Source organism: Salvelinus namaycush, unplaced genomic scaffold, assembly GCF_016432855.1.
Source record: "Salvelinus namaycush isolate Seneca unplaced genomic scaffold, SaNama_1.0 Scaffold2103, whole genome shotgun sequence".
Classification (NCBI taxonomy): Eukaryota; Metazoa; Chordata; class Actinopteri; order Salmoniformes; family Salmonidae; genus Salvelinus; species Salvelinus namaycush.
This window is the reverse complement of record NW_024058902.1, coordinates 24008-40270: the sequence shown is the minus strand read 5'-3', so window position 1 is coordinate 40270 and position 16263 is coordinate 24008. Positions and strand designations below refer to the sequence as shown.

At 41.8% G+C, this 16263-nt stretch overlaps 1 protein-coding gene across 1 annotated transcript; it reads right to left on the bottom strand.

Annotated features, from left to right (window-relative positions):
• Positions 1-4696: 4696 nt before the first annotated feature.
• Positions 4697-12908, bottom strand: LOC120038217 (transmembrane protein 26-like; the record flags this gene model as incomplete). Its single annotated transcript, XM_038984074.1, has 3 exons — positions 12523-12908; positions 12241-12337; positions 4697-4902 (listed from the first exon to the last, which is right to left on the bottom strand). Coding segments are annotated over exons 1-3 (491 nt in total), but the record flags the coding sequence as incomplete, so codon positions are not given.
• Between the last annotated feature and the right edge of the window lie 3355 nt (positions 12909-16263).

The window sequence follows — 16263 nt, the reverse complement described above, 5'->3', positions numbered from 1 at the left end:
CCAGTCTGTTAGTGTTCATTATGGAATTGTCATGGTACTGTAGCCTGGGTCCAGTCTGTTAGTGTTCATTATGGAATTGTCATGGTACTGTAGCCTGGGTCCAGTCTGTTAGTGTTCATTATGGAATTGTCATGGTACTGTAGCCTGGGTCCAGTCTGTTAGTGTTCATTATGGAATTGTCATGGTACTGTAGCCTGGGTCCAGTCTGTTAGTGTTCATTATGGAATTGTCATGGTACTGTAGCCTGGGTCCAGTCTGTTAGTGTTCCTTATGGAATTGTCATGGTACTGTAGCCTGGGTCCAGTCTGTTAGTGTTCATTATGGAATTGTCATGGTACTATAGCCTGGGTCCAGTCTGTTAGTGTTCATTATGGAATTGTCATGGTACTGTAGCCTGGGTCCAGTCTGTTAGTGTTCATTATGGAATTGTCATGGTACTGTAGCCTGGGTCCAGTCTGTTAGTGTTCATTATGGAATTGTCATGGTACTGTAGCCTGGGTCCAGTCTGTCTGTTCATTATGGAATTGTCATGGTACTGTAGCCTGGGTCCAGTCTGTTAGTGTTCATTATGGAATTGTCATGGTACTGTAGCCTGGGTCCAGTCTGTTAGTGTTCCTTATGGAATTGTCATGGTACTGTAGCCTGGGTCCAGTCTGTTAGTGTTCCTTATGGAATTGTCATGGTACTGTAGCCTGGGTCCAGTCTGTTAGTGTTCCTTATGGAATTGTCATGGTACTGTAGCCTGGGTCCAGTCTGTTAGTGTTCATTATGGAATTGTCATGGTACTGTAGCCTGGGTCCAGTCTGTTAGTGTTCCTTATGGAATTGTCATGGTACTGTAGCCTGGGTCCAGTCTGTTAGTGTTCATTATGGAATTGTCATGGTACTGTAGCCTGGGTCCAGTCTGTTAGTGTTCCTTATGGAATTGTCATGGTTCTGTAGCCTGGGTCCAGTCTGTTAGTGTTCATTATGGAATTGTCATGGTACTGTAGCCTGGGTCCAGTCTGTTAGTGTTCCTTATGGAATTGTCATGGTTCTGTAGCCTGGGTCCAGTCTGTTAGTGTTCCTTATGGAATTGTCATGGTACTGTAGCCTGGGTCCAGTCTGTTAGTGTTCATTATGGAATTGTCATGGTACTGTAGCCTGGGTCCAGTCTGTTAGTGTTCCTTATGGAATTGTCATGGTACTGTAGCCTGGGTCCAGTCTGTTAGTGTTCATTATGGAATTGTCATGGTACTGTAGCCTGGGTCCAGTCTGTTAGTGTTCATTATGGAATTGTCATGGTACTGTAGCCTGGGTCCAGTCTGTTAGTGTTCCTTATGGAATTGTCATGGTACTGTAGCCTGGGTCCAGTCTGTTAGTGTTCCTTATGGAATTGTCATGGTACTGTAGCCTGGGTCCAGTCTGTTAGTGTTCATTATGGAATTGTCATGGTACTGTAGCCTGGGTCCAGTCTGTTAGTGTTCATTATTGAATTGTCATGGTACTGTAGCCTGGGTCCAGTCTGTTAGTGTTCCTTATGGAATTGTCATGGTACTGTAGCCTGGGTCCAGTCTGTTAGTGTTCATTATTGAATTGTCATGGTACTGTAGCCTGGGTCCAGTCTGTTAGTGTTCCTTATGGAATTGTCATGGTACTGTAGCCTGGGTCCAGTCTGTTAGTGTTCCTTATGGAATTGTCATGGTACTGTAGCCTGGGTCCAGTCTGTTAGTGTTCATTATGGAATTGTCATGGTACTGTAGCCTGGGTCCAGTCTGTTAGTGTTCATTATGGAATTGTCATGGTACTGTAGCCTGGGTCCAGTCTGTCTGTTCCTTATGGAATTGTCATGGTACTGTAGCCTGGGTCCAGTCTGTTAGTGTTCCTTATGGAATTGTCATGGTACTGTAGCCTGGGTCCAGTCTGTTAGTGTTCATTATGGAATTGTCATGGTACTGTAGCCTGGGTCCAGTCTGTTAGTGTTCATTATGGAATTGTCATGGTACTGTAGCCTGGGTCCAGTCTGTTAGTGTTCATTATGGAATTGTCATGATACTGTAGCCTGGGTCCAGTCTGTTAGTGTTCATTATGGAATTGTCATGGTACTGTAGCCTGGGTCCAGTCTGTTAGTGTTCATTATGGAATTGTCATGGTACTGTAGCCTGGGTCCAGTCTGTTAGTGTTCATTATGGAATTGTCATGGTACTGTAGCCTGGGTCCAGTCTGTTAGTGTTCCTTATGGAATTGTCATGGTACTGTAGCCTGGGTCCAGTCTGTTAGTGTTCATTATGGAATTGTCATGGTACTGTAGCCTGGGTCCAGACTGTTAGTGTTCATTATGGAATTGTCATGGTACTGTAGCCTGGGTCCAGTCTGTTAGTGTTCATTATGGAATTGTCATGGTACTGTAGCCTGGGTCCAGTCTGTTAGTGTTCCTTATGGAATTGTCATGGTACTGTAGCCTGGATCCAGTCTGTTAGTGTTCCTTATGGAATTGTCATGGTACTGTAGCCTGGGTCCAGTCTGTTAGTGTTCCTTATGGAATTGTCATGGTACTGTAGCCTGGGTCCAGTCTGTTAGTGTTCATTATGGAATTGTCATGGTACTGTAGCCTGGGTCCAGTCTGTGTCTGTTCCTTATGGAATTGTCATGGTACTGTAGCCTGGGTCCAGTCTGTTAGTGTTCCTTATGGAATTGTCATGGTACTGTAGCCTGGGTCCAGTCTGTTAGTGTTCATTATGGAATTGTCATGGTACTGTAGCCTGGGTCCAATCTGTTAGTGTTCATTATGGAATTGTCATGGTACTGTAGCCTGGGTCCAGTCTGTTAGTGTTCATTATGGAATTGTCATGGTACTGTAGCCTGGGTCCAGTCTGTTAGTGTTCCTTATGGAATTGTCATGGTACTGTAGCCTGGGTCCAGTCTGTTAGTGTTCATTATGGAATTGTCATGGTACTGTAGCCTGGGTCCAGTCTGTTAGTGTTCATTATGGAATTGTCATGGTACTGTAGCCTGGGTCCAGTCTGTTAGTGTTCCTTATGGAATTGTCATGGTACTGTAGCCTGGGTCCAGTCTGTTAGTGTTCATTATGGAATTGTCATGGTACTGTAGCCTGGGTCCAGTCTGTTAGTGTTCCTTATGGAATTGTCATGGTACTGTAGCCTGGGTCCAGTCTGTTAGTGTTCATTATGGAATTGTCATGGTACTGTAGCCTGGGTCCAGTCTGTTAGTGTTCCTTATGGAATTGTCATGGTACTGTAGCCTGGGTCCAGTCTGTGTCTGTTCCTTATGGAATTGTCATGGTACTGTAGCCTGGGTCCAGTCTGTTAGTGTTCATTATGGAATTGTCATGGTACTGTAGCCTGGGTCCAGTCTGTCTGTTCCTTATGGAATTGTCATGGTACTGTAGCCTGGGTCCAGTCTGTTAGTGTTCCTTATGGAATTGTCATGGTACTGTAGCCTGGGTCCAGTCTGTTAGTGTTCATTATTGAATTGTCATGGTACTGTAGCCTGGGTCCAGTCTGTTAGTGTTCCTTATGGAATTGTCATGGTACTGTAGCCTGGGTCCAGTCTGTTAGTGTTCATTATTGAATTGTCATGGTACTGTAGCCTGGGTCCAGTCTGTTAGTGTTCCTTATGGAATTGTCATGGTACTGTAGCCTGGGTCCAGTCTGTTAGTGTTCCTTATGGAATTGTCATGGTACTGTAGCCTGGGTCCAGTCTGTTAGTGTTCATTATGGAATTGTCATGGTACTGTAGCCTGGGTCCAGTCTGTTAGTGTTCATTATGGAATTGTCATGGTACTGTAGCCTGGGTCCAGTCTGTGTCTGTTCCTTATGGAATTGTCATGGTACTGTAGCCTGGGTCCAGTCTGTGTCTGTTCCTTATGGAATTGTCATGGTACTGTAGCCTGGGTCCAGTCTGTTAGTGTTCCTTATGGAATTGTCATGGTACTGTAGCCTGGGTCCAGTCTGTTAGTGTTCATTATGGAATTGTCATGGTACTGTAGCCTGGGTCCAGTCTGTTAGTGTTCATTATGGAATTGTCATGGTACTGTAGCCTGGGTCCAGTCTGTTAGTGTTCCTTATGGAATTGTCATGGTACTGTAGCCTGGGTCCAGTCTGTTTCTGTTCCTTATGGAATTGTCATGGTACTGTAGCCTGGGTCCAGTCTGTTAGTGTTCCTTATGGAATTGTCATGGTACTGTAGCCTGGGTCCAGTCTGTTTCTGTTCCTTATGGAATTGTCATGGTACTGTAGCCTGGGTCCAGTCTGTTAGTGTTCCTTATGGAATTGTCATGGTACTGTAGACTGGGTCCAGTCTGTGTCTGTTCCTTATGGAATTGTCATGGTACTGTAGACTGGGTCCAGTCTGTGTCTGTTCCTTATGGAATTGTCATGGTACTGTAGCCTGGGTCCAGTCTGTTAGTGTTCCTTATGGAATTGTCATGGTACTGTAGACTGGGTCCAGTCTGTGTCTGTTCCTTATGGAATTGTCATGGTACTGTAGACTGGGTCCAGTCTGTTAGTGTTCATTATGGAATTGTCATGGTACTGTAGCCTGGGTCCAGTCTGTGTCTGTTCCTTATGGAATTGTCATGCCAAGAGTGCAGAAACAGACTGGCACACAGGCTACATATATTGTCTACTGACTTAAAATATCTACATCAGACAGTATCTCTGAGGTCAGGGGTTAGAGGTCAGTGTTTAGGGACTCACTTGACATCCAACAGTGTCTCTGAGGTAAACTCCAGGATGTCAGCGGCAGTGCCTATGAAGTGGAGGAGGAGCTGAGACAGTTCATCCCTGGTCACCCCTCCTGCTATTGGGAGAAGCCACTTCCCTACGACCAGCAGGATTAACAGGATCTGGTGCAGCGCCAGGATCCAGTTATCACACACTGACGACAACAGAGATACTGAACCCTGTGTGGCCAACCAGAGACACATCGTGGTTAGTATAACTGATTAGAGGTTATTAACGGTTAGTATAACTGATTAGAGGTTATTAATGGTTAGTATAACTGATTAGAGGTTATTAACGGTTAGTATAACTGATTAGAGGTTATTAATGGTTAGTATAACTGATTAGAGGTTATTAATGGTTAGTATAACTGATTAGAGGTTATTAACGGTTAGTATAACTGATTAGAGGTTATTAATGGTTAGTATAACTGATTAGAGGTTATTAACGGTTAGTATAACTGATTAGAGGTTATTAATGGTTAGTATAACTGATTAGAGGTTATTAATGGTTAGTATAACTGATTAGAGGTTATTAATGGTTAGTATAACTGATTAGAGGTTATTAATGGTTAGTATAACTGATTAGAGGTTATTAATGGTTAGTATAACTGATTAGAGGTTATTAATGGTTAGTATAACTGATTAGAGGTTATTAATGGTTAGTATAACTGATTAGAGGTTATTAATGGTTAGTATAACTGATTAGAGGTTATTAACGGCTAGGTAACTCCAACCAGAGAGACACATTGTGGTTAGTATAACTGATTAGAGGTTATTAACGGCTAGGTAACTCCAACCAGAGAGACACATTGTGGTTAGTATAACTGATTAGAGGTTATTAATGGTTAGTATAACTGATTAGAGGTTATTAATGGTTAGTATAACTGATTAGAGGTTATTAACGGCTAGGTAACTGATTAGAGGTTATTAATGGTTAGTATAACTGATTAGAGGTTATTAATGGCTAGGTAACTCCAACCAGAGAGACACATCGTGGTTAGTATAACTGATTAGAGGTTATTAATGGTTAGTATAACTGATTAGAGGTTATTAATGGTTAGTATAACTGATTAGAGGTTATTAATGGTTAGTATAACTGATTAGAGGTTATTAATGGTTAGGTAACTGACTAGAGGTTATTAGTGGTTAGGTAACTGATTAGTGGTTATTGATGGTTAGGTAACTGACTAGAGGTTATTAACGGTTAGTATAACTGATTAGAGGTTATTAATGGTTAGTATAACTGATTAGAGGTTATTAATGGTTAGTATAACTGATTAGAGGTTATTAATGGTTAGGTAACTGATTAGAGGTTATTAGTGGTTAGGTAACTGATTAGAGGTTATTGATGGTTAGGTAACTGACTAGAGGTTATTAATGGTTAGTATAACTGATTAGAGGTTATTAATGGTTAGTTTAACTGATTAGAGGTTATTAATGTGTCACGGCCCTTGCACATTTTCGAACAAAACATAAATGTATTGTATAACATGATGTAATAAGACTGTCATCTGATGAAGTTGTTCAAAGGTTAGTGATTATTTTTATCTCTATTTGTGGGTTTTGTGAAAGCTATCTTTGCGGTGAAAAAAGGGCGTTGTGTTTTGGGCTATTGTGGTGAGCTAACATAAATATATGTTGTGTTTTCGCTGTAAAACATTTAAAAAATCGGACATGTTGGCTGGATTCACAAGATGTTTATCTTTAATTATGTGTACAACATGTATTTTTCATAAATGTTTTATCTGGCGGATGGTCTCCTGAGGGATCTCCTCCCAGACCTGGACTAAAGCATCCGCCAACTCCTGGACAGTCTGTGGTGCAACGTGGCGTTGGTGGATGGAGCGAGACATGATGTCACAGATGTGCTCAATTGGATTCAGGTCTGGGGAACGGGCGGGCCAGTCCATAGCATCAATGCCTTCCTCTTGCAGGAAATGCTGACACACTCCAGCCACATGAGGTCTAGCATTGTCTTGCATTAGGAGGAACCCAGGGCCAACCGCACCAGCATATGGTCTCACAAGGGGTCTGAGGATCTCATCTCGGTACCTAATGGCAGTCAGGCTACCTCTGGCGAGCACATGGAGGGCTGTGCGGCCCCCCAAAGAAATGCCATCCCACACCATGACTGACCCACCGCCAAACCGGTCATGCTGGAGGATGTTGCAGGCAGCAGAACGTTCTCCACGGCGTCTCCAGACTCTGTCACATGTGCTCAGTGTGAACCTGCTTTCATCTGTGAAGAGCACAGGGCGCCAGTGGCGAATTTGCCAATCTTGGTGTTCTCTGGCAAATGCCAAACGTCCTGCACGGTGTTGGGCTGTAAGCACAACCCCCACCTGTGAACGTCGGGCCCTCATACCACCCTCATGGAGTCTGTTTCTGACCGTTTGAGCAGACACATGCACATTTGTGGCCTGCTGGAGGTCATTTTGCAGGGCTCTGGCAGTGCTCCTCCTTGCACAAAGGTGGAGGTAGCGGTCCTGCTGCTGGGTTGTTGCCCTCCTACGGCCTCCTCAACGTCTCCTGATGTACTGGCCTGTCTCCTGGTAGCGCCTCCATGCTCTGGACACTACGCTGACAGACACAGCAAACCTTCTTGCCACAGCTCGCATTGATGTGCCATCCTGGATGAGCTGCACTACCTGAGCCACTTGTGTCGGTTGTAGACTCCGTCTCATGCTACCACTAGAGTGAGAGCACCGCCAGCATTCAAAAGTGACCAAAACATCAGCCAGGAAGCATAGGAACTGAGAAGTGGTCTGTGGTCACCACCTGCAGAACCACTCCTTTATTGGGGGTGTCTTGCTAATTGCCTATAATTTCCACCTGTTGTCTATTCCATTTGCACAACAGCATGTGAAATTTATTGTCAATCAGTGTTGCTTCCTAAGTGGACAGTTTGATTTCACAGAAGTGTGATTGACTTGGAGTTACAGTGTGTTGTTTAAGTGTTCCCTTTATTTTTTTGAGCAGTGTATAATGCCCCATCTATTTTTTTCTGATTTTTCACTGCCGTCTGTGAATACCACCATGTCCCTAGGTTTTTCTTTTGGGACTTTGTGTTTCATTTTCCCTGGTTTTGGGGGTTCATCCTCTTGCTCCCAGCCTTTGTCAGCTACAAAGAGCACTCCTTTTGTTCCAACCACATTTCTCCATTTGTCCCAAGTGGTTGTTGTTACTCCTAACATCTTTTTAGTGTTGTTAGCAGCCCATAGTTTATTCAGTTCGTTATCCTTTATTATGATTAGTTGTCCCTGAGCTAGGGGCTACTATCTTATTCCAAAAGATTTCTAATAAGGCCATCTTTGCCCCTTCTGAAGTATATTTCATTACTGGACCTTTAAATTGTTTGCTGTAGCACTTTGTGTGTTACTGTGTTACTTTACAGTTCTCTCTGACCCTCCATAAGAATCCATCCCTATCTACCTCTTCTCCTTCTAGTTTTATACATATCCATAGGGGTAGGTCTGGGTTCCTGGGTTCATTTGTTTGAGCTTGGCCTGCCATTTCTTTAAGTTTATCCCAAGAGTCTGTCATTTTGTCTGTCCAGATTATGGGTTCTCGTCCAAATTGTTTATGAGTCAGACTTATTTGGTCTTCTCGCCTTGTGATGCCCTTATAACAGTGTTTTGCTACTCTGCTATAACCTGGTTTGTGGTTTCTGATATACCCCAGTTTACCCAGGCACTTCTGCATCTCATTCACCGTCTGTGGTTTCTCCATTTTCTGTACTTTTTCTAGGTACCCTTCACCCTTTACCATCACTAGTAGTGAAACCGAGAAAGCTGACTTCCTTCCTGCCTATCTGACTTTTGGTTAGATTTAGTTTCATTCCTAACCTCATCTAGCCTAGTGAGGGCCTCTATTACTGCTTCAGTATGTTCTCATCTCTTAGGGGCGGGGGGTAATAGTTTGGGGTGGAATACCGTGGGTCTGTGGGGCTATTCCCTATCTCTTCTAACGAGGGATATAGCCTATTTCCTCCTCCTACTACGGGTGTCGTCAGGGGCTGTATTTGGGCCATAAATGGTCCGGTTGCCTGCCCTTCTGGCTCTACTGGGGGTGCATTTGGTGGGGGCCTGTCGTCTTCTTCCCATATGGTGGCGGTTGACATTGTCCTACTTGGTGGTCGGGGTCCTTCCTCTTCCTCCGGGTTCTGCAGCCCGTGTAAGGAGGAAGTTACCGTTCTAGGGTCTATTAGGTTGTCCCCGCCCATATTCATATTTTGTAGGTCATTTTTTTAGTTGGCGCGCTTTTTTAGTGCCTCCTTCTTTAACCAATGCTGTTGCATCTCCCCAGAATGGTTTTAGGAGATGACTCATCTGTCCTAAGGTTATACTGGTCTAGGTCTTCTTTCTCTTATGGAACCACCTTAATTATGGTCCAACTTTTTACTTGTCTGATTGGAATCTCATGTCCATTTATCTTTTTTGGGGCATATTGAGATTCTTCCCAGAAGGTTTGTCGACCCTCCCAGTTCATCATTTGTTTTATGGCCGTCTGTTCTGTTCTTGACAGTCTTTGCCATGGTACCCCTGGCACACAGATAGCTAGTCTGGTGTCGGGTAAGCCTGCTTCTTGCCTACGCAATGCTTCTTGCTCGGCATGGTTAGTCTCTACTCTTCGTTGCTCCATATGCGCTGTTGTAACGTTAATAGTATCTATAATATCTATCTCTTAATCAGGGATAGTGGATTCTTAGTTTCGTAGTTAGTCTGAATTTATTCGTCCTCGTGCCCCACGTTGGGCGCCAATGGTTAGTTTAACTGACTAGAGGTTATTAATGTGTCACGGTGCTGACTTTTGCCCGTCGCCTGCAGCAAAAGCCTCTATCCCGTCCTCTGGCTAGGCAGAGTACTTTAGGATTTTAGTTACTTCGGTGCAACAAGGGCCTAGCCGTGCGGCCCTGCCGACCCTTCTATTTATTCTTAGTGGCCCTTTGTGTGAGTTGGCTTTGTTCCTTAGTTCGCGTTGTCACTCCCTTTATAATTCTATTGTGGGCTCTTAGAGTATTATTTTTATTCTAACTACTTAAATGTATACTAAGATCTCCTTTAACCACCTGTCCTTTTTATTTATTTATATATCAATACCTAATAATCTCTGTTGATTATTATGCTCGTCAGCTAGTAGTCACTTGGAAACTAGTATTGTTATATGTGGGATGTAAATTCTAATCCCTGATATACTTGTTATTGTCCACACAATTAAGTATTCTTTAGTGCTATCGCCTTAACCTATAACCAGTGTCACTTTCTGTTCAGTGAGAGTGTCAAAGGCGTTTTCTCTCCAGATCGTTAAACTGGCCTAGTTGTCAAAGTTTCTAGCTTTTCTTAAATCACTGTTTTTTGTCTTATACACGTTATCACACTTCAATGGTTATATTTTCATGAATACAACAATAGTGCTCAATCAATCCTTAATACACTTTATATTAATGCCAGATAATATTGCAAATCTTTAAATGCATTAACACTTCTAACAATATTGACTAAATAGCAAAATAGTTCAATTACCTTAAATGCTCAACCCCTTGGTCATTTTCCTGTAATTGGTATTCTCACAGCAATAATGCTAGATTCCGAATTCCAATATCTTAATACTATTCACCTCCAACCCTGTGTATAGACTCAATATATTGTAACTGATATTTGGCTGTTTCCTTTTATTGCTAATCACTTCTTGATGGAGTGGGCAGATACTTTTTGGCTTTTGTCACAAATCGTTAGTATAACTGATTAGAGGTTATTAATGGGTAGTATAACTGATTAGAGGTTATTAGTGGTTAGGTAACTGATTACATGATTACATTCACCATCATTTGCCTCATTTACACACAGTATATGATTACATTCACCATCATTTACACAGAGTACAGTACATGATTACATTCAGCATCATTTACACACAGTATATGGTTACATTCAGCCTCATTTACACACAGTATATGGTTACATTCACCATCATTTAAACAGAGTATATGATTACATTCACCATCATTTACACAGAGTATATGGTTACATTCAGCATCATTTACACACAGTATATGATTACATTCACCATCATTTACACAGAGTATATGGTTACATTCAGCCTCATTTACACACAGTATATGATTACATTCACCATCATTTAAACAGAGTATATGATTACATTCACCATCATTTACACACAGTGTATGGTTACATTCACCATCATTTACACAGAGTATATGGTTACATTCAGCATCATTTACAGAGTATAATGTTACATTCACCATCATTTACACACAGTGTATGGTTACATTCACCATCATTTACACACAGTGTATGATTACATTCACCATCATTTACACACAGTATATGATTACATTCACCATCATTTACACACAGTATGTGATTACATTCACCATCATTTACACACAGTATATGATTACATTCAGCCTCATTTACACTGAGTTTATGATTACATTCACCATCATTTACACACAGTATGTGATTACATTCACCATCATTTACACAGAGTATATGATTACATTCACCATCATTTACACAGAGTATATGATTACATTCACCATCATTTACACACAGTATATGATTACATTCAGCATCATTTACACACAGTATATGATTACATTCAGCATCATTTACACAGAGTATATGATTACATTCACCATCATTTACACAGTGTATGGTTACATTCACCATTATTTACACAGAGTATATGATTACATTCACCATCATTTACACACAGTGTATGATTACATTCACCATCATTTACACACAGTGTATGGTTACATTCACCATCATTTACACACAGTATATGGTTACATTCACCATCACTTACACAGAGTATATGATTACATTCAGCCTCATTTACAGAGTATATGATTACATTCACCATCATTTACACACAGTATATGATTACATTCACCATCATTTACACACAGTGTATGGTTACATTCAGCCTCATTTACACAGAGTATATGGTTACATTCAGCCTCATTTACAGAGTATATGATTACATTCACCATCATTTACACACAGTATATGATTACATTCACCATCATTTACACACAGTGTATGGTTACATTCACCATCATTTACACACAGTGTATGGTTACATTCACCATCATTTACACACAGTATATGATTACATTCACCATCATTTACACACAGTGTATGGTTACATTCAGCCTCATTTACACAGAGTATATGGTTACATTCAGCCTCATTCACACAGAGTATATGATTACATTCAGCATCATTTACACACAGTATGATTACATTCACCATCATTTACACACAGTACAGTATATGTGTTCCGCTCATTATGCAAGTTACAAATAAATGTACAACTAAAGTGAAGGAATGATTAAAAAGCCTAAATAAAGTGAAGTAGTGATTAAAAAGCCTAAATAAAGTGAAGGAATGATTAAAAAGCCTAAATAAAGTGAAGTAGTGATTAAAAAGCCTAAATAAAGTGAAGGAATGATTAAAAAGCCTAAATAGAACAGAAGATGAAAGTCCTCACCCTGGAATCAGTAGCTTTGTTCTCCTGATGATGTAACTCTAGAATCCATAGAGATGGAATGATACTGATGAGAAACAGGAAGATGGCAGGAGAAAACCTGGACACATGGAAAGACCAAATTAAAACGTATTAAAAACATACTCAACTTTAAGAAAAAGTCATTTCACACTTCTATGTTATTTAGATTTACCATTTAGAATCCTGTAATTTTACAGTTCTATGTTATTTAGATTTACCATTTATAATCCTGTAATTTCACAGTTGTATATTATTTAGATTTACCATTTATAATCCTGTAATTGTTTTCTCTTCAGGGTTAAAATCATCTCGACCACCAGAGGAAGATAAAGGATCGTCAGTAACCAATAAAGATCATTATTCTTAACCCAGACCACCCTCCATACTCCTATCAGAGAGAGGAGGAGGAATAGGGACCGGGTAACAACCGCACAGATAAACTTCACGATCATCTTGTTCTCTGTGTCTGAGAAATACTATACAACACCAGCCGCCACATTAACGGGGCTTCTAGTCCGCTCGCTTTCAGCCGCTTCAACACACCAGCCGCCACATTAACGGGGCTTCTAGTCCGCTCGCTTTCAGCCGCTTCAACACACCAGCCGCCACATTAACGGGGCTTCTAGTCCGCTCGCTTTCAGCCGCTTCAACACACCGTTGGAAAAGTGGAGAAGGTTTAGGCACGCCTCCGCACAAGAAATACCCAATGGGTGCTGCCGTTGGCAACATTCTGCGCTTGACGCGCGACATTGCAAAGCAATTAGTTGAGTAAAAGTAAATGTTACATGTTTAAGGCAGTTGCATGTCGGAAGTATTATTATACAGTGCATTCGGAAAGTATTCAGACCCCTTTCTACATTTTGTTACGTTACAGACTTATTCTAAAATGGATACAATTCTTTTTTTTTCTCATCAATCCACAGACTATACCCCATGATGACAAATCGAAAACAGTTTTTTAATTTTAGCAAATTTATTAAAAATTAAAACAGAAATACCTTATTTACATAAGTATTCAGACCCTTGACTATGAGACTCAAAATGGAGCTCAGGTGCATCCTGTTTCCATTGATTATCCTTGAGATGTTTCTACAACTTGATTGGAGTCCACCTGTGGTAAATTCAATTGATTGGACATGATTTGGAAAGGCACACACCTGTTTATATAAGATCCCACAGTTGACAGTTCAAGTCAGAGCAAAAACCAAGCCATGAGGACGAAGGAAATGTCCGTAGAGCTCCATCGAAGCATGTTCACCGAAAATCACAAATGCCATTATGCTCTAGTGACCTCTGATTATTCACTGTTAAAGGTTTATACACATTTTCCATGACTTCTCCATGGCTGAACAACATGTTCATGACTCCCATTATAGCCTACATGAGAAAGCATTACTGACACTGGAAGGCTGCTGTGTCTGATCCCATGTAGACCTACCATCTCCTGCCGTTGTGCCCTTGATCAAGGCGCTTAACCCCCCCACAAATAAAATCAGATGTTAGTGGTCACATACACATGGTTAGCAGATGTTAATGCGAGTGTAGCGAAATGCTTGTGCTTCTAGGTCTGACAGTGCAGTAATATCTAACAAGTAATCTGACAACTCCCCAACAACTACCTAATACACACAAATCTAAAGGGATGGAATAAGAATATGTACATATAAATATATGGATGAGCGATGACCGAGCGGCATAGGCAAGATGGTATATATACATATGAGTATGTAAAATATGTAAACATTATTAGATAAAGATAACGCAAAGCAGTTCGACACATACAACAACACAGTTCCACATGGAATAAACAAACATACAGTCAATAATACAGTAGAAAAATATATATACATGGGACATGACAGGACAAAGACGTCTGACTGCTACGCCATCTTGGATCAAAGCTTTAAGCCTCAAGCCATAAGACTCCTGAACAACTAATCAAATGCTACCCAGACTATTTGCATTGCCCCCCCCCCCCTCTTTTACACCACTGCTACTCTCTGTTGTTGTCATCTATGCATAGTCGCTTTAATAACTCTACTCTCTCTGTATATAGCCTCCACATTGACTCTGTACCGGTACCCCCTGTATATAGCCTCCACATTGACTCTGTACCGGTACCCCCTGTATATAGCCTCCACATTGACTCTGTACCGGTACCCCCTGTATTTAGCCTCCACATTGACTCTGTACCGGTACCCCCTGTATTTAGCCTCCACATTGACTCTGTACCGGTACCCCCTGTATATAGCCTCCACATTGACTCTGTACCGGTACCCCCTGTATATAGCCTCCACATTGACTCTGTACTGGTACCCCCTGTATATAGCCTCCACATTGACTCTGTACCGGTACCCCCTGTATATAGCCTCCACATTGACTCTGTACCGGTACCCCCTGTATATAGCCTCCACATTGACTCTGTACCGGTACCACCTGTATATAGCCTCCACATTGACTCTGTACCGGTACCCCCTGTATAGAGCCTCCACATTGACTCTGTACCGGTACCCCCTGTATATAGCCTCCACATTGACTCTGTACCGGTACCCCCTGTATATAGCCTCCACATTGACTCTGTACCGGTACCCCCTGTATATAGCCTCCACATTGACTCTGTACCGGTACCCCCTGTATAGAGCCTCCACATTGACTCTGTACCGGTACCCCCTGTATATAGCCTCCACATTGACTCTGTACCGGTACCCCCTGTATATAGCCTCCACATTGACTCTGTACCGGTACCCCCTGTATATAGCCTCCACATTGACTCTGTACTGGTACCCCCTGTATATAGCCTCCACATTGACTCTGTACCCCTGTATATAGCCTCCACATTGACTCTGTACCGTAACACCCTGTATATAGCCTCCACATTGACTCTGTACCGGTACCCCCTGTATATAGCCTCCACATTGACTCTGTACCGGTACCCCTTGTATATAGCCTCCACATTGACTCTGTACCGGTACCCCCTGTATAGAGCCTCCACATTGACTCTGTACCGGTACCCCCTGTATATAGCCTCCACATTGACTCTGTACCGGTACCACCTGTATATATAGTCTCTACATTGACTCTGTACCGGTACCCCCTGTATATAGCCTCCACATTGACTCTGTACCGGTACCCCCTGTATATAGCCTCCACATTGACTCTGTACCGGTACCCCCTGTATATAGTCTCGCTATTGTTGTTTTACTTCTGCTCTTTAATTACTTGTAACTTTTTTTCTTCATTATTCTTATTTTTGTTTTTTTAATATATATTTTTAAACTGCATTGTTGGTTAGGGGCTCGTAAGTAAGCATTTCGCTAAGGTTGTATTCGGCGCATGTGACTTAGAACATTTGATTTGATGGGGCAGTGTGCAGTGTGATGGCATTTTCTGTGGACCTAGCGGACCTATTGGGGCGGTAAGCAAATTGAAGTGGGTCTAGGGTGTCAGGTAAGGTGGAGGTGATATGATCCTTGACTAGTCTCTCAAAGCACTTCGTGATGACAGAAGTGAGTGCTACGTGGTGATAGTCATTTAGTTCAGTTACCTTAGCTTTCTTGGGTACAGGAACAATGGTGGCCATCTTGAAGCATGTGGGGACAGTAGACTGGGACAGGGAGCGATTGAATATGTCCGTAAACACACCAGCCTGGTGGTCTGCGCATGCTCTGAGGACATGGCTTGGGACGCCGTCTGGACCGGCAGCTCTGCGAGGATTAACACGTTTAAACGTTTAAACATGTCAGCCACAGTCAATATGGAGTCAACATACAAGAGTAAGTAAAAACAAATGTAAATAAGTTGGAAATTGTGCTACTAATGCACGAACACGTCTCATAAATGTAATGATGTTTTTGTTTGGAAATTGTAGAAATAAAACATTTTCCTTCTTCAGAAGTTCCTACTAGGCAGACAAATGTTAGTTAGCTATTAATTTGCTAGCTATCATACAGTAGGCGTATATTAATAATTTTATAGTTAATATAAGTAGACATGCAATCATATTTG